Source organism: Camelus bactrianus, chromosome 9 (assembly GCF_048773025.1).
Source record: "Camelus bactrianus isolate YW-2024 breed Bactrian camel chromosome 9, ASM4877302v1, whole genome shotgun sequence".
Lineage (NCBI taxonomy): Eukaryota > Metazoa > Chordata > Mammalia > Artiodactyla > Camelidae > Camelus > Camelus bactrianus.
In genome coordinates this window covers 5,336,068-5,362,986 of record NC_133547.1, presented here as the reverse complement: position 1 = coordinate 5,362,986, position 26,919 = coordinate 5,336,068, and the positions used below count along the sequence as shown (strand labels likewise).

At 52.2% G+C, this 26,919-nt stretch overlaps 4 protein-coding genes across 7 annotated transcripts; all 4 read right to left on the bottom strand.

Moving 5' to 3' along the window:
* Positions 1-113: 113 nt before the first annotated feature.
* On the bottom strand, positions 114-6,869 carry LOC105062780 (kallikrein-9). The gene is made up of 5 exons (XM_074371062.1): positions 6,742-6,869; positions 6,410-6,566; positions 3,914-4,179; positions 1,284-1,420; positions 114-861 (listed from the first exon to the last, which is right to left on the bottom strand). The coding sequence occupies exons 1-5, from the start codon at positions 6,782-6,784 to the stop codon at positions 709-711; spliced, it is 756 nt and encodes a 251-aa protein (XP_074227163.1). The 5' UTR covers positions 6,785-6,869; the 3' UTR covers positions 114-708.
* Positions 6,870-10,251: 3,382 nt separating this feature from the next.
* KLK10 (kallikrein related peptidase 10) lies at positions 10,252-14,336 on the bottom strand. The gene is made up of 6 exons (XM_074371055.1): positions 14,183-14,336; positions 13,622-13,726; positions 12,739-12,922; positions 11,748-12,022; positions 11,426-11,559; positions 10,252-10,856 (listed from the first exon to the last, which is right to left on the bottom strand). The coding sequence occupies exons 2-6, from the start codon at positions 13,710-13,712 to the stop codon at positions 10,704-10,706; spliced, it is 837 nt and encodes a 278-aa protein (XP_074227156.1). The 5' UTR covers positions 13,713-13,726; positions 14,183-14,336; the 3' UTR covers positions 10,252-10,703.
* A 1,635-nt stretch (positions 14,337-15,971) lies between these two features.
* Positions 15,972-21,263, bottom strand: LOC105062682 (kallikrein-11). The gene is made up of 6 exons (XM_010947044.3): positions 20,661-21,263; positions 18,803-18,879; positions 18,011-18,167; positions 17,341-17,606; positions 16,630-16,766; positions 15,972-16,216 (listed from the first exon to the last, which is right to left on the bottom strand). Exons 2-6 carry the CDS (start codon positions 18,840-18,842, stop codon positions 16,064-16,066), a joined length of 753 nt encoding a protein of 250 aa, XP_010945346.1. The 5' UTR covers positions 18,843-18,879; positions 20,661-21,263; the 3' UTR covers positions 15,972-16,063.
* A 396-nt stretch (positions 21,264-21,659) lies between these two features.
* Positions 21,660-26,528, bottom strand: KLK12 (kallikrein related peptidase 12). Of its 4 annotated transcripts, none has more exons than XM_010947045.3 (6): positions 26,482-26,528; positions 25,836-25,891; positions 25,246-25,405; positions 23,964-24,223; positions 22,883-23,016; positions 21,660-22,015 (listed from the first exon to the last, which is right to left on the bottom strand). In XM_010947045.3, exons 2-6 carry the CDS (start codon positions 25,870-25,872, stop codon positions 21,860-21,862), a joined length of 747 nt encoding a protein of 248 aa, XP_010945347.1. In that variant the 5' UTR covers positions 25,873-25,891; positions 26,482-26,528; the 3' UTR covers positions 21,660-21,859. The 4 variants fall into 4 exon arrangements, with proteins under 4 accessions (XP_010945347.1, XP_045366709.1, XP_045366710.1 ...); XM_045510753.2 differs by lacking the exon at positions 26,482-26,528 and adding an exon at positions 26,068-26,246 and having other exon boundaries at positions 25,836-25,978; XM_045510754.2 differs by lacking the exon at positions 26,482-26,528 and adding an exon at positions 26,068-26,246 and having other exon boundaries at positions 23,964-24,220; positions 25,836-25,978.
* Positions 26,529-26,919: the final 391 nt, after the last annotated feature.

The following is a 26,919-nucleotide window of genomic DNA, read 5'->3' as shown; positions in this document are numbered from 1 at the left end:
TTAGGCAGGATCGACTCGGGGCTTTAAAGGGAATTGCAAAGCAGTGGCGGTTCCCTCTCTGCCCTCCACCGCCCACCCGTTGTCCTTCCTTTATCCCACAAAGCAGGCAGAAGGAAGGCGCGGTTCTGCACGTTTAATGTAAAAGCATCCCTTGGATCCGAAGGGATCGACACCCTCTCCCAACTTCTTCAGGTCGTGTCCCCGCCAGGATTCAAACCCTGGACACGCCTAGGGCGGGGCCACGAGGGGCGGAGCCCGACACGGTGCCTGAGTTCCACGTGGGGAAAGCTACCATGCCCGTCACGTCACAGGGGCGGGATCTCTGACGAGGGAGGCGGGGCCGCAAGGGGTGGAGCTCAGAGGGGAAATATCACTGGGCAAAGCTCGGAGAGGAGGAGCTATTTAGTGGATGTCTTTACTCCGGTGGAGCCACAGGTGATGCTGTTCCATGGGGTCAGTGCCCGTTCTTGGTGACGTCATAGGGATGGAGCTGAGAGGGGTAGAGGTGTCTCCTCTTTCCTTCCAAGGGGGCGTGGCTATGTATTTCGCTGGAGCCTGGGTCTAAATATCCCGAAGGTGGGAACTTGAATATCCAGAAGGCGTCTCCAGAGCAGCTGAGGCCAACGGCGGAGACCACTGAGACTGGAGTCTTGCAATTCTCCTACCCTGCGCCCACGCCCCTGTCCTGCTCGTCCAAGGCACAAGGGCTCAGATGTCCTTCATGGTCTTTTGGATCCAGTCCTGGTAGTAGCATACAGCTGTATAGACGGCGGGGCGCCCGGGTTCGGAGCAGGGCTCTGAGCCCCCAGACACCACACCAGCCAGGGTCCCGTTGCAAACCAGCGGGCCCCCAGAGTCACCCTGTGCTCAGACGAACAGAGAACCTGTTAGGCAGGTCTACTCGTACGTAACATTACACAGGCCACTTTCTCCCTCCCAGGAAGCCCCCAGTTTCCTCCTCCTCCAGGACCCAGGCGTGCTGGTCTCCAGTCTCTCCTCCCTCAGACCCAGGAGTAAAAGCTGATAGCCCTCACCTCCCCCTGGTACCTAGCATTCTGGGCTCCTAACTCCCTCCTCCCCCAGGACATAGAGTCCAACCCCCAGTCCCCTCCTGCTTTAGATCCAGGAATCTAGGCCCTGGCCCCATTCTCTCCCAGGGCCCAGGTATCCCAGCTCCTTCCTTGGTCTGATTCAAGAAGTCTGGGGCCTCAGCTCCCTTCTCCTCCAGGCCCCCGAAATCCCTGCAGGACACCCCTCCCGCTCTTTCGCAGAGTAGGCCTCACCTGGCAGGAGCCCCGGCCGCCCTCCCACAGGCCGGCACAGACCATGCTGTCTGAGATGTGGCCTGGATACGCCCAGTGGCAGAGTCTGGGCTCCAGGACGCTGATGTTGGCACACTGCAGTGCAAGTGGGAACCGCACTGTTGGGGAAAGAGGTCCGTAAAAGGTCAGCAGCTGTCCCCACCACACTCAGCGCCCCTCCGCACCCACCTCCCTGTTTCCTAAGAAGGACCCACCAAGCCATCGTATTTGACTCTCAAAGATCGGGGGGTGGGTATAGCTCAGTGGTAGAGCACATGCTTAGCATGCATGAGGAGTCCTGGGTTCAATTACCAGGGCCTCCATTAAAACAAAAAACAAACAAACAAAAAACAGTAACTGAAAACTTCCCCAACTTGGGAAAGGAAACAGTCACCCAAGTCCAGGAGATGCAGAGAGTACCACACAGAATCAACCCAAAGAGGAGCACATCAAGGCATATAGTCATCAAATTGAGAAAAATTAAGGATAAGGAGAAAATATTAAAATGAGCGAGAGAAAAGCAACAAATAACATACAAGGGAACTCCCATAAAGTTATCAGCTGATTTTTCAGCAGAAACTCTACAGGCCAGAAGGGAGTGGCACGATATGTTTAAAGTGATGAAAGGGGAAAACCTACACCCAAGAATACTCTATCCAGCAAGGCTCTCATTTCAATTTGTTGGAGAAATCAAAAGCTTCACAGATAAACAAAAACTAAAAGAATTCAGCATCCACCAAACCAGCTTTCCAACAAATGTTAAAAGAACTTCTCTAGTCATCAAACCATAAGAAAGAGAACAAAAAGAAGAAAGAGAAAAAAAATGACCTACAAAAGATTGCTTTGGCAGTTCGGGGTCTTTTATGGTTCCATATAAATTTTGGAATTGTTTGTTCTAGTTCTGTGAAAAATGTTATGAGTACTTTGGCAGGGGTTGCCTTGGATGTGTGGATTGCTTTGGGTAGTGTGGCCATTTTGATAATGTTGATTCTTCCAATCCAAGAGCACAGGATACCTTTCCACTTCTTTGTATCATCTTCAATTTCCTTCATCAATGTTTTACAGTTTTCAGAGTATAGGTAAGCTCCTTGTTAAGTTTATTTCTAGGTATTTTGCTCTTTTTGATGCAATGGAAATGTTTATGCCAGTTATAAAATTCTGGTTTTTGAAGTGGAAAAAAAAGTGAATGAAGGGCTGCAAATGACAAAATATCTTTCTTTCTTATGGGTGAGTTGTATTCCATTACATATATATGTACTTCATCTTCATTATCCATTCATCTATTTATGTGTGCTTAAGATGCTTCCATATCTTGGCAATTATAAATAATGTTGCTGTTAATGGTCGGGTGTATGTATCTCTTTGAATTAATTCTTATTTTTTGGTTGGGTTTATTCCTTTGATAACTATGTAAGTTTAGAAAGCTAAAGCTCTAAACGTTCTTAGAAACAATGAACAGTACATGTAAGTAAATTTTTTAAATATGTGCAGTATATTGTGTATATGTATTTACATGTAATACATTGTACATGTGCAGTCAAATTGCAACAGTTCTACCTAATAAAACTGAAAAATGAAAAAAATTCTGAAAGAGAGAAATTAGAGACAGTGGCAAAGAAACAGAAAAATGCAGAGACCCAAGAGACAAGAAGAGAGACACAGAGAAAAAGAGGGACTATGGCAGGAGACAGAGACCTCTCAAGGGGAAAGGGATTCTCAGAGGAGGCAATGAAGAAATAGGGAGAAACAGACACAGAGATTTCCAGGGAGAAAGCAGTGAGATAAAGGGGAGGAGCCTTTTCTAGGGAGATGGTAATTGACAGAGGCAGGGAGAAGGATTTAGAGGTTAGTTAGAGAAGGAGGGAGATACAGCATATATAATAAAGGTAGATATAATACAGGTAGATACATATTTATCCATGTATATAATATGTGGGTTACAAATTCAGATGCTTCCAGAGACTCGATGGGTAAACAGAAGTGGGTGGAGGGGACTTTGCAGGGAAACAGCAGCCAGTGTGGTGAACTGCAGTGGCTCAAGAACCCATTTCTTGTCTGAAAAGGGGCAGTCTTCCTTGGTTCGGTCACCGGTGGTCGCTATTTTAGAACTGTGGACCCAGCAGTGCCAGTTTTGAATTTTTCAAGCGAATCCAGTAACTTGACTTTAATGTAATATCTCTCAGGTTCTCCATGTTGGCAGCAACAAGCCGAATAAATGAATTGTTGGGGTTTCTTTCAAGACAATTTGAAAACCAGCGTGGCTGTGGGGAGCCAAATTTGATGAATGGATTGCTGATTTGTGACTCTGAGAGACGTAGCCCTTATTTTAATCGTAAGATGCATATACTCACATTTCAACACCTCTGAAATCAGGATGTGTCTCCCAGTGAATGGTGCCAGCGAGGATTGATGGGAACATTTTTTTCTTTTTCTCATTCTTAGAGGGGTTGTAAAATAATGACTCATGGTACAATTTATAGCATTTAGATTTGATGAACTACGTGGAGATAGATGATAGACAGAACTTAAGAGATGAAAAAACAGACAGAAAGAGATGGGGTTCAGACTCATGGCATGAAACATGAGAGTGTGTGTGGTGGGCAAGGCTATACCTTTGGGACTGGACACGGCCCCCCAGCCTGAGATGAGGCACTGGGTGCCCGGGGAGACGCAGGTTTGGCTGAGGTTGAGGGGCTGCACGGCAGGTCCCAGACGTGCCTTCCTGGGCAGACGGATCAGCATGATGTCATCTTTGTGGTCTTGGGCGCTGAGGTCCTGGTTGAACCCAGGGTGAGGGAAGAAGTCTGTGGCCCGGAACAGCTGCTCTGAACCCTCCCATTGCCAGAGGTGGTGCTCCCCGAGGCGGACCCACAGATACCTGTTGGACAGGTCTCAGAGGTCAAGGTGGGAGAATGTGTGGTGTCTTCTCAGTCCAGTCCTCTTTTTCTTATCACCCAGGATGCTGTGTGACTCTCCAAAAGCCACACACCCTCTCTGGGCCCCCATCATCTATGTGTGATCCAGGGTGCTGTGTGATTTTAAGCAACGCACACACCCTCTCTGGGTCCCTGCTTCCCACTTCATCCCTTTGTCTGCCTCTACCTCTGTAGCTCTCCCTTGAAAGCTCACACCCCTTCCTAGCCCCATACCAAGTGAGCCACCTTTCTTCCTGCCCCACCTGGGGCCTTAGTGGTGAGCTGGGTCTCCTGGAACCATGGAGGCATGTAGAGGCTCCACCTACCACCCAACAACAGCCCCACACCCCCGCCCTCACAGGTCTGATGGCTTCTGTGGGGAGTGGCTCTGTGTGTGTGAATTTATGTATGGCGAGGGCAGGATATGGAAAATCCCCAAGTTGGGGTCGTCTGTGGGCTCAGGCTTTTCCCATCTGCCATATCCCTCACCCCTCAGTGAATTTCTTCCTGAGGTCCTGCCTCAAGCCCTCTCCTGGCAGCCCCAGTCCACTTGTTCTGCTCTTGGTCCATGCCCTGAACAGCTGGGGACCCTCAGGGGGTCTACATGTCCACCCCCAGCCTCTGACCTCTGACTTTAGGAACTAGGTTAATGACTGAGAACTCAGGGCTTGAGGAGTATGAGGTGTTATTTCTATCTCTGTCCCTCTCTGTCAACTTGTTGCCTTGGTTCTGCATCTGGGAAACCAGCCCCAACTTGTCCTTGCCCCCTGAGTCCCTTGTACCTCCATAGCTCTGCTTCTCCCATTCTTTCTCTTTGGGGCTGAAATCCGAACACTGTCTTCCTAGCCTGATGTACAGGCCTGAGCTAAAAGAGGCTCAATTACGGAGCAATGCATGATGGGAAACTCCCACACAGCATCCTGTACAGCCCCTGTGCATCATCCCTAGAGGGGAAAACATCAGAACAGGATATATGGCCCCTTTCCTGATAATATAAAAAGGATTTCTGCTTCAGGTAGATTCTAGATTCTGGAATTTTAAGATTCTAACACTTTAGGAATCCACAATTTTAGAATTCTATGAGGCTCAAGTTCTAAAATCTCATGAAGTCAAGATTCTAATGTTCTAGATTTTTCTGGGTCAAAAAATCTAGGATTTTTAAATTATCTGAACTAAATCTAGGATACAAAGAACCAGAATGCTAATAGTTTGGGACAATAAGACTAGAATTTCATCATTCTAGAGTTCTATAAATCTTTGATTTTAGATTTGTAAGAACCTAGGATTCAAATAGCTTCAAATTCCAGAATTCTCTCAGTTAAAACTTTGGGGATTTTAGGAATTTTGACTGACAGCATTCTGGGATATTAAACCCACCTAGTCATGTATGAATATAAGCTTCTGGAATGCTCTTTGTTCAAGATTCTAGAATTCTACAAGTCACAGTATTCTAGAACATTGTGATTCAGAGAGTCCAGGACTATGTAATTCTGTATTCAGTGAACCAGGCTGGAATATTCTGGATCTAAGATTCTAGGATTGCGCTATGCAATACAACTATTGAGCACCTGAAATACGGCTGGTCCAAACTGAGGTGTGTCATGCTTCTAAAATACATGTCTGGTTTCGAAGGCTGTAGAAAAAGGGACTAAACCATGTCATTCAGAAATATTCAAAAATTGCTTAACGAGGAAATAATATTTTGAATATGTCAAGTTAAATCTATTATTAAAATTAATTTTACTCATTGCTTTTTTACCTTTTAATGTGTTTTCTACTAGAAAAGTTAAACTTTCCCCACGTGGTTGGGGCTGTATTTTCATTGGACAGCGCAGCTCTAGACTTCTTTGATTTTCCCAGTCTCTGAATCCAGGATTCTAGAATTCAGTGAAGCTAATGTAAAACCTCCTGGATTCAAGATTTTAGGAGTCTACCACTCTGGCTTTTTCTGGGTCAGAGTCCAGGCTCCTAAGGGTCAAAGTTTCAAAATTTCCACTCTTAGAGCCAGATTATTTAGAAGGCTAGAATTTGGAGAGTCGACTCTTTGTAATTGTAAGAACTGAACTCTGGGGAACAGAAATGGAGGCAGCCCTTTCTGCCCACTCCCTCCCTCCTCTGCCAGAGGCCCCTTGCCCCGTCACCCTTTCCTGACCCCCAACCCCCTCCCCAGAGTGGCCCGCCCAGGTCACTCACGGCTTGCGGCAGTGGGCAGCTGTGAGCAGCCAGCGGTCGCTGATGAGGGTCGCCCCGCAGAAGAGGTGGGTGAGGTGGAAGAGCCCAGCCTGCCAAGGCTGTGAGTTGGGGCGGCATTCCTCGGCCCCAATGGCTCGGGTGTCTGCCCAGCTGTGCCCTGGAAGGGTGGGAGGTGTGCAGAAGGGTTAGTGAAGAGCAAGGTGGTAGGGCTGGGGGAGATGCTGGGGTGCCTAGAGGGCAGGAGTGGAAGCCTAGGGGACAAAGGGCCTGGTGGAGGGGTGCTTGGGGGCCATGGAGGGGCAGTGGCCTGGGATGGGTGGCAGGAGCCTCACCTGCCAGGAGAGAAAGCAGAGCACAGACGAATCCCAGCCTCATGACCTCAGGTTTCCTGGGTCCTTGAGTCTGTGCTTCGTGCCCTGACCTTCTTTATGGTAAGCCATGCCATCTTCCTCCTCCCTGGGGCCGCCCCATGATTAATCTGAGTTGGGAAATGTCCCACAGGGAGGCGGAAGTCCTAGGGCCTTGACTGGGAGCCATGTGAAGGGAGGAGATACAGGGGGATACCCCCTGTCGAGATGAGCTGGTGGCCTGCATCATCAGGACTCCACTGAATGGGGGAGGGGCCCTGGGTTGCATAGTCCTCCTGGGGTTCTCCAGACAGGGGAGCCCTCATTCGCCATGACTTCCAGATGCAACATCTGCATACCGGATATTCTGTGGCCTGGAGGAGGAAGATCCCTAAGGTGGGGTCCTAGGGTGGAAGCAAGTTTATCTTGAACGAAGCTGCAGTGAGCTGGGACTGATGCACTGGGCAGGCCGGAAAGTTAAGTAGGAGGACCGCCCAGGGGTGGGAGAAAGAACCAGGGGTCAGCGGGAGGAAGGCAGGCAAGCAGGCACGATGGGGTGAGGCAGGGAAGGATGAGAAAGAAACAAACAGAGAGGGAGAAAGAGACACAGAAGGATGCAGAGTGAGAAAAAGAAAGAGAAAGAGACAGAAACACAGAGACCACAAAGAAGGCTGTACCTGTGTACACACCCCAACCCTCCCTGCCCTGGGGATTCGGCCCCCTCCCTTTCCTGGGAGGTTGGGAAATATGGTCCCAATTAGGTTAATCCAGTCTGGTCATAACCTACCTCCTTTTTCATGTCCCCACCATCACAAGGATCCAGGTCCCAACCTGCCTAGAACCAAGCATGTTCCCCATTCGCTTAATGCCACCAGATCTTGGCTAAGTCCTGAGAACATGGTCTTGTTTGTTTTGTTTTCCACCTATCTCTTCCCCTCCATTGTCTTTCCCATCATCCCATCCTTCCTGCCTCTCTTCCCATTCCTCCTCCTCACCAGATGGACAGACCCTGGGGGGCCAAGCCCAGGTCTGACTCATCTCTGTGTCCCTCGCGTCACCCAGTTCAGGGGTGGCCTCATGGGAGGCCTCAGGAAATGTTAATTGAATGAGTGAATGTCTTTCTCCATATCCTTCTTGTCCTGGTGAACTTCTACTCAGCCTTCAAGGCCCAACCTGAATGCTCCCTCCTCTAGGAAGCCTTCTCTGATTTCTCCAGGCAGAGTCCATCTTTTCCTCCCTGGGGGCACTCATAGCCTCTCTTCCATTTTCTGTTGTCATAAGCCTGATTATCAAGCTGGGTCTGGGCTTTCCTTGGAAGTGTAGACCTCATCATGTTGTCGTGCTTTGGAGCAGGGACTCTGAAACTGGACCATGTGAATCCAAACCTCAACGCTGGTAATTATTACATGTGTGACCTTGGGCAAGTCACTGGACCATTCTCAGCTGCTCCATCTGTTAAGTAGCAATAATAACTGGGGTTGTGGGAGAATTATGTGAACTAACACATATGAAACACAACAGTGGTAGGCTTTTAATAAATCTGTCTATCCGTCTCCTACAGAGCCCTGCACTGCCTACATCATAATACACATCACTCATGACTGCAGTTGCCTTAAACCCTCTCTAGAAGAGGAGGTCCTTGAGATCAGAGACTGAATACCCACTATGTACTGAGTGCTGTACTAACTGCTTTAAATAACATTTTGATGGCTAGCTTTATTGACTGTTTGCTCCATGCCTGGCAATGTGGTCAGCGTGTCATGAATGTTTTCTCATTTAATTGTCACAAGAGTCTAATCAGCCTCTCTTTCATAGTGGGGATAACTGAGGTAGAGGGAGCATTCAGGCATTTTGCTGAAGGTCACACAATGACTTACAGAAACACATTTCCTTCGCTACCTGGTGAACTCCTACTTATCCTTTAAAACCCCATGTATATGTCCCCTCATCTGAGAAGCCTTCCCTCAGGGCACCCTGTGCCTCCTTCTGCTACAGCACTGATCAGTTTGGTTATTTGTTAATTCAACAACGTGTTGAGTGCCTTCCATGTATCAGGAACGATACAGGTGCTTAGAAAACCACAGTGAATAAATGAGTCCCTGCCCTCACTGACTGGGTGAAGGGAAGGAGGGGACAGACCCATTATGGAGTAAACAAATAAATGAGATCATTTTTGCTTCAACAAGTCCTGCAAAAGAAATCAACAGAGCAGTGGCTTATTGACCAGGGAAGGGAGTGGGTAACAGAGAGACCCTTTTAGCCAGAGCAATCCTGGAAGACCTCCCAGAGGAGGTGACCTTTGGATGGAGACTTGAGTGACAAGAATGTAAGGCTCGCCTGTCTCCCTGACCTGACCAGCAGCTCCTGAGGGTAAGGCCCAGTCTGAGTCATCACCAGGATCTGGCTTAGGATACGGCTCAATAAACACGTAACGATGTGCTCAAGGGACAGGCAAATTGCCTTTATAAGTGAATCGACTTCTCACCTACTTTGCTTCTGATTCCTACATGACAAACTCAGCTGATATGCCTGATTGACGTTTCCTGGCTGTGCTAATAGGGGCGGGGGAAGAGTCAGCAGAAGGGAGCTGTGTAGACAGCTCAACCCCTGTGCACCAGTCTTCTGCGGGCTCTGTGAGGACAGGGACCTTGTGGTCACCACTGTGTTCCCAGAGCCCAGCACCAGTCCTGCCATACAGCAGGGGCTCCACAAACTGGTGTTTGAAAGGGGAAACAAAACAACCTGTGCTGGGTGGAAATTTTCTATTGTGCCTGTGTTCCGCTGATGTTACTGCTCCAAAGTCCGGGCTAAGTGGAGATGCCCAAACTTCTGTTAGCTTTGCCTGGATTCTGTGTGTAACAGCGCCCCCAGCATAGGAACATTTACACAGAAACAGTTTCGGGGAGGGGACAAGAACCCTTCCTCCCAACTTTTCAGGGCAAAATCTCAAAGCCAGTTTGGGATGGGATGAGGATGGAGTCGGACGTAAGGTCTCTGGGTGTTGGACCAGGGGGATGAGAACGGAGATGCAATGGAGCTGGGACTGTAGTTGGTGGTAGGTGAGGGGATGGAGCTGGAGCTAAAAAAGAAACCAAAAAACTTCCCCTAAATTTCCGAGGGCTTCTTTGCATCATCTTAGCAACTAAGATGGGGAGAGTTCCTCTAGTCTTAGAGGCTGGAGTGGATGCAAAGTGAGGTCCCCTGAATTCTGGTGGCCTTGGGAAGGCACAGGAGGTACCAGATGACTCAGAGACAGCCCAGCTCCTGCTGGGACCTGAGGAACAGGCGTTGGGTGGATTCACACATGGGTAACAGTGGCAGGGAAGAAGGAAGTAGTTAAGAGGTTCTTCACAGAACTTGAGAGGAGGGTGGGAAAGGTGATTCTCCCATCAGCCCTGAGAGGTGGGGATGGCGATGGTATGGGGTGGGGGCGGGATTGGGGGCTACTCCTGTGCTGTTCCCTCCAGGACACAGAATCACACACATTCGCACCAGGACCTGTTAACATTTAGTCAGAGCTCTCCATCCATTGTGTTAATGCTTTACATGACAATTTCCATAACAATCTACACACGTTATAGTCTCCTTGTAACACTTTTATGAGGTAGGCACTACATCATCTTCATTTTCCAGGTGAGGAGACTGAAGCCCAGAGAGGATACTGGGCTTGGCCAAGGTCACAAAGCAGGAAGCCAAGTTGGGACTGACAACTTCTCTCGAGACTAGTGACTGCAACTTACTTATGAACAGCACTTTGCTACCACTATCTGCACCTCCACCTAAATGCCGGCATAGGACAGCACTGAGCAGGGGGCTCAAGGGAAGAGGAGAGAGGTTAGCAGGTGTGCATGGACGGCAGAAGTTTGAGAGGGGCAGGGGAAGAGTCCAGCTGACTGCAGAGGAAGCAAGAAGAGGGCAGATGGTGAAGGAGTTGCAGGGCCTCTGGATCAGTTGGAGCGGATGGTTTTCTCTATCCAGGTGGTGTATTTGCAGATCTGAGTGTAGACAGCTGGATGCTGAGCAGAGCCGCAGGGGTAAATGCCCCATGAAAGGATGCCCTGAAGTGTCCCATCACAGACCAGTGGGCCACCCGAGTCACTCTGGGGGTGGGAGGAAGGAGAGAGCAAATAAATACACCAGTGGAAGGGCTGCCACTTGGGGGCCTGGGGTAGTGATGGGGAAGAGACGGGGTGGGCAGGGTTGGAGCTAGGTTGGGATAAAGATGAGGTTAGGGTGGGGTTGGGGGTGGGATGGGGTGGGGATGGGGTTGGACTTGGGGTTTGGGGTGTTGGATAAGAGATGAGACTGGAGATGCCATGGAGCCGGGATTATAGTTCATGGTAGGTGTGGGGTGGAGATGGATCCAGAGACAGGGAGGGGGTAGGGGTTTAGGAATGGCTTGAGGATGGGAATGTGGCTGAAGGTGGAAGGGGGTTAAGACTGGGGACGAGCTTGGAGGTGGACTTGAGGACAGGGTTGGGCATGAGAAGGTGGACCCAAACAAGTAGAGATGGACAAGAGGTTGGAGATGGGGTAATAAAGAGGTAGTTTTGGACATGGGGATGAAATTGGGCTGGAGGTTGGCTCTGGGGTTGGGGAATGTCTGTTTTCCCATAACCTCCCTATCCTTGCTCCCAAGAGTCAGAGACCCTCCCTGGCCAGTCCCTACCTGGCAGGGATCCTGGCCCCGGTCCAGTCCTGCACATATCATGTTGCTGGTGACCACGCCAGGATAGAAGACCTCACACTCTTTAGGGCTCAGGAGAGTGACCCTGGAGCAAGTCAGGCCCCTGTTGTACTTCACTGGTGGGAGAAAATATCAGGTAATCCTGGGGCCCAGCCCCCAAACCTCGAGGACCCAGAAGTCCAGATAACCCAGATTGTTCCCATCCCAGGCCCCAGACTCCCAGCCTCTCCTCCCTCAGGCCCAGGAGACCCAGCACCCAGTCCTCCTTCCGGGAGATACAGGCCTCAGAACCCCCAGTTCTTGCCTCTTCGGGAGGTGGTGGTGCCCCAGCCAGCGACCTGGCACTGGTCTCCGGGCTGGGCACAGCTGTAGGGCAGGCGTAGGGTCTGGATTCGAGGCCCCAGCACCGCGGGCTTGGCCAGCTTCAGCATCATGAGGTCGTGTTCATCTGTTCGCCTTGGCAGGATAGGGCCCGAGCCCTGGTGGTACTTGGGGTGGATAACAGAATGAGAGGTCCGGCGGAGCTGCTCGCCTTGGAGAAGCAGCAGGTGGTCATCTCCTACTCGAGCCCATAGAGGCCTGGGGAGGGAAGAGCCAGATGGATGCAAAGCCTTCACTGGGACTGGAGCTGCTCCCTGAGTCTCTGGGATGGTGAGTATGGGCAGTGGGGTGGGCACAGACACTTGGATCCTAGCAGTGGAGGGTGCTGGGGGCCTGGAGAGTCTGGGTCTGAGGGAGGATGAGCTGCGGGTCTAGATTCTTGAAAGTGATGGAGGAGGGGCTGGAGACCCTGACTCCTGGGTCTGAGGGAGGATTGGGTAGAAGAGAAGGGAGCTGGAGATCCAATTCAGGGGGACATAGGGAGGAGTGATCAGGTGTTTGGGTCCCTAAATTCTGCAGGAATTGAAGGCAGAGGGTCTATCTGGGTAAACCTACCCTTTTCTTCCTCTCTCAGTGGGGAACTCAAGAGATGAACAATTCCCTTTAGTTCTAAAGTCCTAACCACATGAGACCCTGATTTCTGTCTGCTGCATACAACTATCTACATCTAAGTGGAACCCTAGGAGAATCGGCTGGACAGTGGCGCTGGATGGGCCCAGAAACGCTGAGAAAGGCCACACTGCCCCCTCGTGGCCACAGCACAATCCCACTTCTCCTCCTACATGAAGCCCTCCAGGACTGACCCCACTTCGAGCTGGCAGTGCCATAGAGGCAAATGCCCCAGCCCTTCCCGCCCCCTCCCTGGAGCCTGCCTCCACAGCCCCTCCCTAGCGTTCCCGAGGAGATCTCCCTACTTTTTGTTCCCGCAGTGCGCGGCCGTGAGCACCCAACTCTTATCCACCAGGACGCCCGCGCAGTGGAACGAGAGGCCATTGAAGAGGGACACCTGCCAGGGCTGCGAGCCGTGAGCGCACGGGGAGCCGGAGGCCACAGGGTCCGAGCCCGTGTCGTTTCTGGGGAGCAGCAGAGCCTCCGCGGCTGGAGAAAGAAAGGGGTTGGAGATGTGAGCAGGCAGGGCAGCAGGGCAAGCGCTGACTGCGTTTGGGGTCTGAGTGGAGCCATGGGACGAGGACTGGGGGAGCACAAGCAGAACCCCGGGATGTGTGTGGAAATTGGGGGTCCTGAAGGAAGTGAATAGAAGTGGGAGGAGAAAAGAGATGTGAAAGGGGAAGGAGGCGGGGTTGGAGCGGAGTGGAGTAATGGGACCCGGCAGGCTGGGCCAGGAGGGGCAAGGATAGAACACAGAGCTCGAAGAGATCGGGTACACAAAGAGGCGGGGCAGCAAGGGGCGTGGCGTAAAAGGGGCGGGGACAGAACGCTGCGCGGAGCCGGTGAAAGTAGGGGCGGGAATAACGCCACCCGCTGCAAGAGGGGGCGAGGGCAAAAACCAGAAGGCAAGGCTTGGGGTAAACTAGGGCGGAGTAAGAAAGGGCAGGGAAAGGACGAGGCGAGGAGAAAGGGGAGTTCGGATCTTGGAGGAATAAAGGGGGCGGAACCCACAGGGCGGAGCTAGAAGAGGGGCGGGTCTGACTTGAGGCCGGGCCTCTCCGGATCTGTGGGTGTGTCCTGGGGTCCGAAAGGGAGGGGCGTGCGCTGGTTGGGGGGGGGGGTAAGAGCACACTCCCCCATCACCCTGGGTCCCCGGCACCTCCCGTCGAGCCCTGTTCCCCGCCTCACCCGAGAACTGTGCCATCAGTAGCGGCAGCAGCAGCTTCGCCAGGGCCCGAGCGCCAGGGGCGGTGGAGAGGTGGATGTGCCGGGATCTCATGGCCAGGACCTAGGCTGGGGTGGGGTGGGGTGGTGTGGGCAGGGGGCGGCTCAGAACATTTGCCCATTCAGAGTCCCCCACCCTGCCGCGCCCGTCCTCCCATCCTGGGCCACCGCAGCCCGCGGGGACCCGTTTAACCTGCGGCCGACAAACGCAGGGGTGGGCGGATGGGCGATTTGGGCCTGAACAGCAGTAATGGGCGCAGTTACCCTAGTGATGCCCCTCTGGCATCCTCCTCCCCTCTCTACGCCCGAGGGGATCGCTCTCCGGGCCGGGGCTGTCCCTGCTGCCAGCCTCTCAGGGCTTGAGGTTTCGCCATCCTTCATAGCTGGGGTGGGGGTTCAAGACCCGGAGGCGCTTCTCGTAGATAAGAAAACTGAGGCTCAAACAAGTCTCCTGCCCGCGACCCGAGGGTCCTCACATATGCTCTCGCGATTCGCCCAACCCAAGGTGAGATGCATCCCGCTCACCTGGAGTCGTGGAGGGGAAGAAGGGAGGAGACCCAGAAGTGCCTCTGCCCTGCCCTGTGGGCCGCCGAAGTTCTCTGCCAGGAGACCCCTGGCCAGGCCTTCCCTTTTAATCCCAACGAGCCCGGAAACTTCCCCACCCTCCCCTCCAGGGATTCACCCCCTCCCTTTCCCTCTCCCTAATTATGCAGTGGGTGAGGCTGGCATCCAACCTGGGCCCCAGATTCCTGCTCTGGGAGGGGCCCAGGAATACAGGTTTCTCTCAGTGTCTGAAATACCCTTCTAGGAGTTGGATTTCATAGGGATTCCCCAGGTCCCCTGTTTCAAGAAGTCTTCCTAGATGAGGAGAGAGGGTGCCACAACCCCCAGGGACTCTGGGTAGTGCTGGAGATAGGTGAAGGTAATTGAGAAGGGGGGAGAAACAGAGAAATGCATACCTAGAGTGATGCAGTGAGAAAAGCCAGAGTGCTGAGGCAGAGCTAAGACAGATTGAAGGAAAGAGTAGGAGCAAGAGACAGACATACACAAACAAGGAAAAGAAAACACAGAGCGGAAGGAGGCAGATGCAGCCCCCGAGGGATGCTCAGTGCTTGAGCCCACACCCACAGCCAGAGCAGTGTCCGTGTGTGTCCCAGGGACCAGCCAATGTGTGTTGGAGGAGGTTCTGCATCATGGCGGTGTGTGGTCACTTCATACCCTCCCTGCCATCTGCATGTTTCCAGGTGACACACAGGCCTGTGAATCACTGAAGGCCAAAAGCCACAAGAGGCATCAACATCATTTCTACCAACTTCCTCATTTCTGGTGAAGAATGGGAGACTCAGACAGGGCAGTGACTCACAGTTGGTCACACAGCAGGTGCACCTAACAACCAGGAGGCCCCAGTTCCAGCTTTGGACTCTTACCTCTCATGACAGCTACCTCTGCTGAAAGGGGAGCAGGACATAAGGAAAGATCCTGCGAGAAGTGAGTTAACTCCAGAGGTGGTCCAGCTCAGCACCATCCAATCGAACTTTCTGCCACAATGGAAGCGTTTGACGTGTGCAAGCCAACATGGCAGCCACCAGGCACACATGGATATAGAGCTTTTGATATGTGGCAAATGCAACTGAAGAATTACATTTCCAATTTTAGATAATTTTCATTTAAATAGACATACGTGGCTACTGTACTGACCTGCACACGTCTTGATGAACTACCTATCATAGAGGTTGGAAACAAAACACTAATAGCTCCCTTTTCTTAGGTCCTAACTATGGACAGGTCTATCGTACTGTTCACGTGTTATCGTACTGCTGCATGCATGATTTTACAGATAAGGAAACTGAGTCTTGTTGAAGGCAGTGTTGCTTGGTAGTTAAGAAATCACCTTGCTTCAGATTCCTTTCTATTCTACTTACTGGCTGTGTGACCATGAGCAGGTGACTTTGTTTCTCTGTGCCTGTTCCCCCATCTGCAAAATGGGTATAATAATAATACCAACCACACAGGGTTTTGTGAAGATTAAGTTAGTTGATAATTTAAAAGCCCTTGGACCAGAGGCTGGCACATAGTAAGCATTTGAAAGATTCATTTATTCAGTAAGTAATTATTGAAACCTTGGTATATGCCAGGATCTGTGTTTGGGGCTGGAGACATGCCAGTGAACCAAATGGCTATTATCACTCTCAGAGTCACAAGTTAGTATGTGGCAAGATTTGAACCCAGGTGTCCGACCTCCAGACCCCAAACTGAGGGTTATGCTACAGCATCTCTCAAAGTCAAGAAGCCCCCCAAACAGTACATAAAGGAGTCCTGGCTCGGGCTTTATTATTAACAGAATGAGCAGGAACCACAGCCCCAGGTACAGATTAAGGGTATTGGGCTGTGATGCGCTGGTCCTGGCTAATTATTCTCCATCGTCTTCTGGATCCAGTCCATGTATTTGCAGACCTTTGTGTAAACACCAGGCTTTCTGGTGACAGCACATGGATCCTGGCCCCAAGAGATGATGCCTTGAAGAGACCCGTTACAGACCAGAGGACCCCCAGAATCACCCTGGGGATGGGGAGAGAGAGAACCAGTTAGAGAGGAAGGGAGGCCACGGAAGAGGGGAAAGGGTTGGGCATGGTGTTAGGCAGGAGGTGGGGATGGTGTTGGAAGGGGGTTGGAGATTGAAGATGGGGTTGGCCATGAGATTGGGGATGAGTTAGAGTTATGAGTGGGAACAAAGATGGGGTTAGGGTTGAAATGGATTTGGGGATGGTTGGGGTTGGAAATAGGGGTGGGAATGGGAATGGAATTGCGGATCATGTTTAGGTTAGAAATGCGAACTGGGGGTGGAGATGGGTTTGGGGGTGCAGGGGGATGTGGGCTTGAGGTTGGGGATGAGATTGTTGATGTAGATGAAGGCACAATTGAGGTTGGGAGTGGAACCCATGCAGTTGGAGACCCAGGCCCTGCCCTCTGACCTGGCAGGAGTCCTTGCCCTCTTGTTGGACACTGGCACAGACCATGGTATCTGTGATGTTGCCAGGGTAGGCGTTCTCACACTTCTTGTGATCAATGATGGTGATGTTAGCACATCGCAAGGTATGGGGCACGTGCACTGTGAAACGACATGAGAGGGTATGGACAGTGAGAACCCTCTGGTCCCCTTTCTTACACTCCAAGGCTTGCTCTGAACCCAGCACCTGGGTTTTCTGAACCCAGGGACCTTGCTCTGAATCCAGTTCCTGTCCTTCTTGCTTACAATCAACTCATCTCTCTGCTTGTAGCAACAGCAACAGTAATGCTATCAAGTAAAATTCTTTATGCCAGTTGCTTTATAAACCTTATCTCTAATCCAGCCCTAGTGGGTGGATGTGATTATTCTCATTTTATAGAGGAGAAACCAAGGTTCAGAGAGGCGAAGCCATTTGCCTGAGGACCTATAACTAGCAGGTTTTGGATCTGACATTGCACATCATGTCTGTCTGAATTCAAGACCCAAACTTTTATCTCCACCCTCCTCAGCCCTTACTTTTCCACACTTCCTTCCAACATATCCCACAATTGACACCCTTAGGTAGCCTCCTCTTGTATCACTATGAATCTCGTCTTTGAAGGTTCTTCTGGTTCCCCATGTCCTTCCACAATCATAACCACCCTCCCCCCATCACATTCCCCTCTGGAGTCCCTACACTGGGGGCTGGACGTGGTGCCCCAGCCGGAAATGAGGCAGTGGGTGCCAGCAGTGACACAGTGTGATGACAGGGTGAGGGGTCGCACGGCCCAGGTGATGAAGGCTGGTGCCGCCATCTTCACCAGCATGATGTCATTGCGGTGGTCTTTGTTAGGGAGACTGTTGTTGAAGCCTGGGTGGGGGAAGGACTCAGTAGCTGTCCGGGTTTGCTCATAGCCGTCCTGCTGCTGGAGGTTGTGTTCTCCCAGGTGAACTACGTATCGGCTGGGGTGGGAGAGACGGTGGTCAGAGATGGAAAGGGAAGGCGAGACAGGAGATGGAGAGAGACATGAGGGGAAGGAGAGAGATGAGTGCACCTAAGAGAATGAAGAAACATAGCTCCTCTTCCAATCTCATCCCCACTGCCCACCAAAACCCTCTTCTAAACCATATCGCCAGCCCAGCATCTAACCCCATTCCCAACACCATCTTAGTTCCAACATCATTCATTCTCCCATCTTCAGTCCCAACCCAATCTGTATCATCAATGCTAAAGCCACTTGTGCCCATCTCTGACATCTGACACCAGTCTCCTCACCCCATCCTCATTCTGCCCAGCCCCAAGCCCCTCTGCAGCCATCTCTCCATCTCCAGCCCCCTCCCAGCTCCGCCCCAGCCCCCGCACCCACGGCTTGCGGCAGTGGGCTGCTGTCAGGAGCCATTTGGGGGCGATGAGGGTCGCCCCACACAGCAGCCGTGTCTTCTGGAACAGAGCCACCTGCCAGGGCTGGGAATGAGGAGGACACTCGTAGCCCTTGATGATCCTGGTCTCTCCCCCTGTGTGCCCTAGAAAGGGTGGGGACGAAAGAGGGGGCTCAAGCATGAGAGGACTCCCAGAAATGGGGGAGGAGGACAGCGGGCGGGTGGGCTGGACCTTAACCTAATGTCCCGCTGGGATGCACTCTATGGATGGACCAGGTGTGAAATGATTGAAATCCTTCCACAGTGGTTGGTCAGTAGACACTGTCCTGAGCCCTTTGAGTGTCTTCCACACCATCCCAGCTGCCCTGGCCCCTCCTCTGGGACCGTCTTTGACCTCTCCCCATTGTAGCTCTAAAAGGATTACACTTTGGTACAGCAAAGAGCACCCAGGACCTCATAATGGCTCCTAGATGCATTCACACGCCCTATGGGTTATGATATACATATATTTTTTCATTTTATTTTTAAGCTTTTTGGGGGGTGATAATTAGGTTTAATTAATTAATTAATTAATTAATTAATTAATTAATTAATTTAATGGAGGTACTGGGGATTGAACTCAGGAATTTGAGCATGCTATGCACACACTCTACCACTGAGCTCTACCCTCCCCTCCAGTCTATATTTTTAATATCAACCCCATCAGTGTCCAGATAGAGGGTTGGGGATCCTAGAGATTCCAGAGGGAGGCCCCTGCCCATCCCCATCCCCCACCATACCTGTCACCAGAGCGAGAATGATTAATTGCAGAATCATCATGACCTGGAGCAAAGGGGACGGCAGGCCCCAGGTACTTCTGGGAACAAGGAGGGACATGGGGCCAAGTCACTTTCCAGGGAGACGGAGGGCTGGCTCCTGCCCTCTCCATCTCCCTTGCCTCCTCCGGCTCCCCACAGGAGAAGCAGCGGGGTTTGAGGAATCCCCTGGTTCTCACAGCACCCCAACCTCCACACTTTGAAAATAAATCTGGTACTGAGGGTGGCCTTTCAAGGGCTTAATCCCAGTTAGAAACTTCCCGGAGCCAAGTAGGCTGTGGAAGTTGCTGGGAGGGCTTTGCCCAGGGCAAATGATGAGCCTGCCCTGTTTAAGTCAACCACGGGACCTCAGAGGTGCATTTTGGAGAATGTTTTCCTTCTTGCTACCTGAGATGTGGCCAGGCCCAGCATCTTAGGGTGAGAAGATAAAGGGAACCAGGCTTTGTCAGTAACCGTTCCAGGGTGATATGGGCCATTTGAGGGTGGCCTGGAGTATGGTAGGGGGCTCCACTCCAGACAGCATCCTGGCCCCCACTCTGCTGAACCCCTGCCCCTTCAAAGAACAGCCCAATAGAGCCAGGCGGGGCTGGTCACCAGAAAGGCTAATGTCCTGAAACGCCCTGGCCAGCAGGGGTGGGGGTGAAGGGCTGGACTCAGTAACCGCAGCTGGTGTCAGAGGTCACTGAGGCAGGGGCAGCCTGCTGGAGACACAGATCAAGGCAGAGAGACCCAGTTCCCACCCCCAGCCCCAAGCACAGAGCAGAGGAAGAAATGGAGGCCTGGCGCACTGGGTAGGCCAGTGCCCGAGGGAGAGGGGCCTTCCCTTCCCTCCCAGACTCATGGGCTCTGGGGCTGGGGCTCGGGGGCCCAGCAGTGGGCAGTGGTGGCAGATGCGGCAGGCTGGGTCTCGGAGAGGAGTGGGAGGCACCAGAAAGGGGCGCAGGCAGGGGGTGGCCCCGGGCGGGCCCAGGATGACTGGGCCTCCCAGCCCTGCCTTATCGCCCTGGGGGCGGGGTGTTGGAGGCCCTCCCCAGGCCAGCCCTGGGTTCTGAGGTGCTGCCCACCTGCCGCTGTCATGACCACCCCCAGCCCCTTTTCTCCCAGCTTCTCTCAGTTTCTCCACACCTCTGTGTCCACCTGTCTGTCTGTCTGCATCCTCGCCGGTCTCTGTATCTCTGTGGTTCCCTGCCTTTCTATAATGCTGTGTGTGTGTGTGTGTGTGTGTCTGTGTGTGTGTGTGTGTGTGTGTGTGTGTGTGATTTTTCTTTCTGTTTCTACGTATCTCTGTGCCTTTCTCCCTGTTTTTGTTGAACTCTGTTTTTCTCTCCCAGGTTCTCTCTCAGTATCTCCTCTAGTTTTTTATATTTTTCTTTGAGTCTCCCTGTCTCAGTCTTCCTCCACTCCTCTTTCTCTCTCTCCCTCCACCTCTGTCTCTAAATCCTTCCCCATCCATCTCATCGCCCAGTCTCTCTGTGTCTCCTATCCCTGCCCCTCCCTCCCCACAGCCCCAGCTCCGGTGGGCCCGTGGCCTCCTCTGGGCCCCCTCCCTTCTCCATTCTAAGGGGGCAGGGGACTGGGGCATCACACAGGTGGGGCTGCTGCCTGGCAGAGGGGCAGGCAGGAGGGTGAGGGAGGCAGGTTGGGGCCTGTGAGAGTCAGGGCCCAGGGGAGGGAAGTCTTCCCTCTGCAAGTGCCCCAACGCCCAGGGCTCCTCTGAGGCTTCACTTCTCTGCCCACGCCCACCTTTCTGTCCGACCCCTTCTCCCCATCTCCTAGGCTGCCAGGAACCCCGGGATCCTCAGAATCCAGTCACGACACTTACTCGCTGTGTGACCTAGGTCCGATGACTTCCCGAATCTGAGCCACCTCAAATTCCTTGTCTGCAAAACTCAAGTGCCGATCCCTGTTTCTCCCGGCTTGGTTGCTATCAGTCAGATCTCCCTCTGTCTTGCCCTCCTCTCTTCCCTAACCAGGTGCGGAGCAAGACTACGGGGTAGATCTGGGTTCTGACAGCAGTCAGCCCTGGCCCCAAAGCCGGCACTGCCTCTTCCTACCACAGTGACGTGGGATTGGGACTCCACCCGGTGAGGCTCGGTTTCTTCATCTGTGAGATGGGGGTGACAGCCCTGCCTCAGGGGGTTGGGATGAGGGCTCCAGGAGAGCCAAGTTCAGTAGGCACCCAGCAAATGCTCCCACAGCTGTCACGGTCACCCCGCACCCTCTCCCACCTCCAATTCCCCTTCCATTCACCTGGGAGGGGAAATCCTCTTTCCACCTCCTGGAGAAGCTGTGAAGACAAAGTACCTAAGAGGTGGGCAGAACTGTTCTAAGACCTAGGCTGGGTCCTCTTGCCTTCCGAGCCTGCACCCCACCCTCCATCACTGCAAACATATTAAAACAAACGTGTATCCCACATGAAATATATGTGTGTCCTCAATTACAGGCGAGTCAAGTTGCAACTGGCTAGTTGGAAGAATGTAAGGTTTTACAGACATTTAATCCAATGGTTGTGAATTTTGATTTTGCAGTTTTCAGGGGACATTTTGGAGCCAGTAATTCCCTCTCCCCAACCCCCTCCCCTCTTCAGGTCCTTCAGGGCCTTTAAAAAGCTTATAAGCTCTAGGCTGTGTTCCTGTTGTGCCTGATGGAGGAAAATGTCCCCTACTTTTACTGTTAACTTTCTCTACTCCATTCCTGTGTGGCCACTGCCGGGAAAACCCTCACCCTCTCTGATAATTATTTCTACACCAGTGAGTAGGGTGACTGACGAGCCCTCCCTCCAATCCCAACCAGCATGGGGATATCAAAGAGACACAGCCCCTCCTCCATTTATATTTATTTCAGATCGTCACACACTTCCTCCTCCCCCAACCATGGATCTTAGAAGGGCCGGCTGGAGTTGGAGTTCCGGGAAGATCCCCAGTCTACGAAGAGTGGGAACTGGGGTTGATGATGGAAGAGGTGTTGGTGCTGACGGTCAGAGTGGCCCCCAAGCAGAGGCATGAAGGTGGAGGGAGCAGGTCAGTTGTTCCTCATGACCATCCGGATCCAGTCCACATATTTGCAAACTTTGGTGTAGACCCCTGGGATGCCTTCTTGCCCACAAGGCCCCACGGATCCCCAGGACACCAGACCCTGAAGGACTCCTCCGCATACCAGGGGGCCCCCAGAGTCACCCTGGAAGGCAGAAGGAGAAAGAATATTGCATGAATATGGGAGAAATACCGTTTCAGTTTTCCTCTCCCTCTGCGCACCATCCTAGTCCTCCCAAACCATTCCTGAGCCTTGAGGACTGGGGCTCCAAGCCTCATCACCAGACCAAAAACAAAAAACAAACAAACAAACAAACAAAAAACAAAACCAGGTTCCCAGAGGACAACAGAAATGACTGGCCAATAGAGAGGAACACACTGTTTCTAACAGCCAATCCCAGGGGAGGAGGGCGGGACTCCATGCATGGTAGAAGAGTCCCTCAAGGACAATGGCTGGAGCCCTGACCAATGAGGGAAGAGCGCAGAGGCACCAATGCCCAATCCCAGTGAAGGAGGGTGGAACTCCTTTAGAGTTCTTTCCAGGACAATGGCTGGGGCCGTGGCCAGTAGGGAGGGGCAATCGTCTCTTTCTGGAGGACGTGAGAGGAAAAGGTAGCCAAATTACAGAATGTGAGAGTCCTCCAGACCCCTTTCCTATTCCATCGTGGAATCTCTCACCCTCACCCGGGCCAGCATCAACAGGAGGATGGTGTGGGGAAGAACTGGAGAGACAGCCCGTTACCTGCCTGAGCTCCAAATGCTGGCTAACTCTTTGCCCTCCCTCTTCTTCTCTGTCTCTTTCTCCCCCTCTTTTTGTGCCCCACCCATTTTTCCTTCTCAGTTTCCGCCCTCCCTCTGACTTCCATTCCCTGGCTCTCCCTCCCACATTCTGTGCCTCTCTTTTCTTTCTGACCTCATCTCTCTCCCCATCCCCTTTCCCTGACGTGCCCTCCCTACCCCTCAATTCTCTCTCCCCTATTTCCTGTCCTGGGTGTTGCCTGCAGTCGCTTACCTGGCAGGCATCCTGCCCAGCGATGCCACCAGCACACACCATGTTGTCTGTGATTCTCCCCGGGAACACTGCCCGGCAGGTGGCATTGGAGACAATGGAGAGGTTGAGGCATTGGAGCCGGTCTGGGAATGGATCTGAGGATGGAAGATGGATACTGCTGGATCCCCCAAAGCTTCCCTCATCTCCCCCAAAGCTTTGGGGCCACATCCTTCTTCTCAAGAAGCCCAATCCAAGTCCATAATCCACCCCTTCCTATGGCCTCCTCTACAATCCTCAAACCTCTAAATTTCAGATTTATGACTTGATTGCATGGTGACTATTCACTCCAGTTCATTGACCCAGTCCCGCCTGACCTTTAACCTATGACTTTGGTACTATAACTCAAGATCCTCCTGGTCCTTCCAACCTCAGATATAATGAATCTAGACCTGACTTTCTCCTTCAGTCCTAGCTACTGTGACCTTTCACCTTCAGTCTTATTACCTTTTGATCTCAACTTGGCCTCATGTCTTCTGTCTCTTGGCCCCATGTTCCTTGTCTTCACCTTAACCTCCAACCTCAGCTCTACATCTTCTAAACCACTGGTCCCTACTCCAAAGTGACCTCTGATCCTAGTTTATTTGACCCCAGACTCCATGACCTCTAACTGCTGGCTCCACACACCGAACCCTATGGTTTCCAATCCCATACTAGTGGTCCCTGGTAGAATCCTAGTTCCCATCCTCAGACTGTGGCCAACATCTGGATCCCATGACCTCAACTCTGCAATGACTAACACCAGAGTCCCTGACCCATGACCCCAAGATCCTATTTACATATGCCTTTTGCTCCAGTCTGATGACCCTTAACATCACTCTGACCTCTAACCACATCCCTGACCCATGACTTCTGACTCCACACCCAACCACGTAACCACTTTTACTCCCAAGACCCCTGATGACCCATGAGCTCAGAGCCCAAAGCATGATCCTGATTTGTGACCCTTTACCCATCCATCTGCTGAGCTAGCATAACTCCTGACCTCTCACCCTACCCTCCAAACTTTTGCCCATCCTGACCTCTGACCCCAGGCCCCACTTACTCAATGGTCGGTTGGTGGTGCCCCAGCCCGAGATGTGGCACTCAGTGCCAGCCGGGGCACAGGTGGTGGGCAGGGGTAGGGGCTGGACGCTGCGGGTCAGGAGAACAGGGGTACCCAGTCGCAGAAGCCGGAGGTCATGGTCATGGCTGTGCAGGGCTCCCTGGTAGCCGGGGTGTGTCACGGAGAAGCCACTGCGCCGGATCTGTTCCGTCCAGTCCAGCTTGCTGAGGCTGTGTTCCCCAAGGCGCACCCAGTACCTGCTGAATTTCATGGCGGCTCAGTGGGTGACAGGTGTGCCATCCCACGGGCTCCCAGACCCCTTGTCTCTCTCTGCAGTTCTGCATTTTGATGGCTGTCCTCTCCCTCACTCCTTCCCTTGCTCTCAGTCTCTCTCTGCCTCTTCCTGACTCTTGGTCTCTATTTCCATTGCCAGCTTTCCATTTCTAGTGTTCTTTGCATTTCTTCTCTCCATGCCACTGCAACTGTGTCGCTTTCTGATTCTCTTAGCTGGTGAGGCCCACGGGAGCAGGGCCATCTGCTTGTCCTGTTCACTGCCCTGATCCTACCGCTTAGGAGACGATCTGAGTCATCAACATTGTCAACTAAGTCAACAGGGGAATAATGAGTGGGCTCTCTCTATCCTGCTTGTGTTTCTCCCTGTCCCCATATCTCTCTGCCCCTCAGGGGGAGAGAGTATAGCTCAGTGGTAGAGCGCATGCTTAGCACGCACGAGGTTCTGGATTCAATTCCCAATACCTCCATTAAAATAAATAAGTAAATTAATAAACCTAATTACCTCCCTCTCAAAACAAAAACAAAAAAACAAATAAATCTCTGTCTCTCCATGTCTGGAAATTCTCTTTTGCAAAAAATTCCAGAGCATCAAACCTACAAAGCCCAATTCCTACACTTTACAGATTGGACTGCTGGGGTCCAGACAGGTGCCAGATGTAGCCTTTGAGGCTGCACAAAGGGTTTGGCTCAGACATGGGCCCATGACCCACACTGCATCAGGGGATGCCATATGGAAGGAAGTGGGACACAAGGGAATGTAGGTGGTGGGTGGGCAGGTCCAGGACCCTCCCTGACTTCCAGCTCACCCCTCCCCACCCAGGCCCCCCCCCAGGACCATTGTGAGTTAGTCCTACTCCTTGTCTAACCTCAGACCTTCTTGCTGAAGGACCATCTCCTTACTCCTGTGCACCCCTTTGCCCAGCGCTCCTTTTCCCATCACCCGCCCTTTGACCACCCTGGAAAAGGAGGGACCCATATGGGGGCTTACCTGCTACTGCAGTGAGCGGCTGTGAGAACCCACCTGCGGTCAATGAGGACCCCCCCACAGCGCAGGTGGATGCCCTCAAACAGCCCCACCTGCCAAGGCTGCGAGTGAGGGACACACTCCTCGCCATTATAAATCTTCTCCGTGGCCTGGTGGCTGAGCCCTGAGGACGTGGGCCAGAGAGATGGGGTCAGAGTCCTAGAGATAGTGGCTCAGATAGGAGGAAGGACACAGAAAGAGCAAGATAGAGGTGAGAGAGAGAGTCAGAGGCAGTGAGACACAGAGCCAGTGATGTATAGAAAAAGACACAGTGAAACACCCACAGTGACACAGGGAGGAAGAGAGAGAGAGAGAGAGAGAGATGCTTAAAGATAAGAGAGAACTAGAGATTCAGAGAGAGAGAAAAGACAGACATAGTGACAGGAAGAGACAGAGGGGAGATGGATCAGAAGATACAGAGAGAGAGAGGTACACAGGACCCCTGGAGATGGAGGCGAATGGAGTCATAGAGTCGGCCCCGCTTCCCTCCTCAGTGCCAGGCATCATCATGAGGGAGGGGGGCAGGGGACTCCTTTTCCCCCTGGGGAACTCACCAATAAGACACAGGAGCAAAAAGATGCTGGACTCCATGGTGGGCCACCTCCAGGTTCTGGGGGGGAAGTTAGGACATCTCAGAGATGACCCTTTCCTGGTCAACCAGACCTTCCCTTTCCCCATCCTTTCCACCAGCAGCAACCTGAGAAGGGGATGGTCCACATGCTCATCCCTCTTCATGCCCGTCTCCTGCATGTCACCCTGCGCCGGTGATGGCCTGCCCCTCCTCACCTTGTCTCTGTGCTCGCTGGGTTGTCCATGCGGCTGTTGCAATTTCAGCCTGTCGGTCTCTCTGCACTCTGCCTGGCCACCTACCCTCCTGTCCTTTCATCTGCCGGCCATCCTGCTGGTCAACTCTCCCGCTGTCCACCTGGCCTCTCAGCCACCTGTCATGCTGCCTCGCCTGCCCCCTCCTTCTGTCTGTCTGTCCCAGACCAGCAGCTGACACAGCTTTTAACTCTCTTTGTCCCAGCCCATGCATCTTCCGGGTTGAGGGAAGGGGACAAGGAGATATGGGTGGGGCGCCCTCTAATCCTGTAGAAACTCTTCCTGGCTAATGACACATAATTGTGCTTTACAGTTAAATAGAGGGGAAGCGAGGAGGAGGGGGACAGGATGGCTTTGGAGAGAAGACCCAGCCCGTACCTTCTCCCTCCTCTCCAAACCAGCCAGCAGCCCTGAGACCAGTGACTCAAGGTGATGTGGGAGCTGGGTTCTAATCCCAACTCCAGTGACAAAGCCTCAGGGAGGGTGGAGCCCGTGGATACCTGGGACTCCTCCCTGAGTGGTGCAGGAAAGGGGCAGGAGGGTGGAGAGGCTAAGAGAGCAGGAGAGTGAAAATGAGAGGCTGAGAAAGAAGAGGAGGAAAAGGAAGAGCTTTCAAAATAGGTGAGACATTGTATATAAATCTCACATATTTATCCAATAATCTATATTGAGAAAGAATGTGAAAAGGAATATATGTATGGCTGAATCACTGTGCTGTACACCAGAAACTCACACAACATTGTAAATCGACTATACTTCAATTTAAAAAATAAATAAATAGGTGAGACAGAGGAGTTTCCAAACTGGGATCCCAGG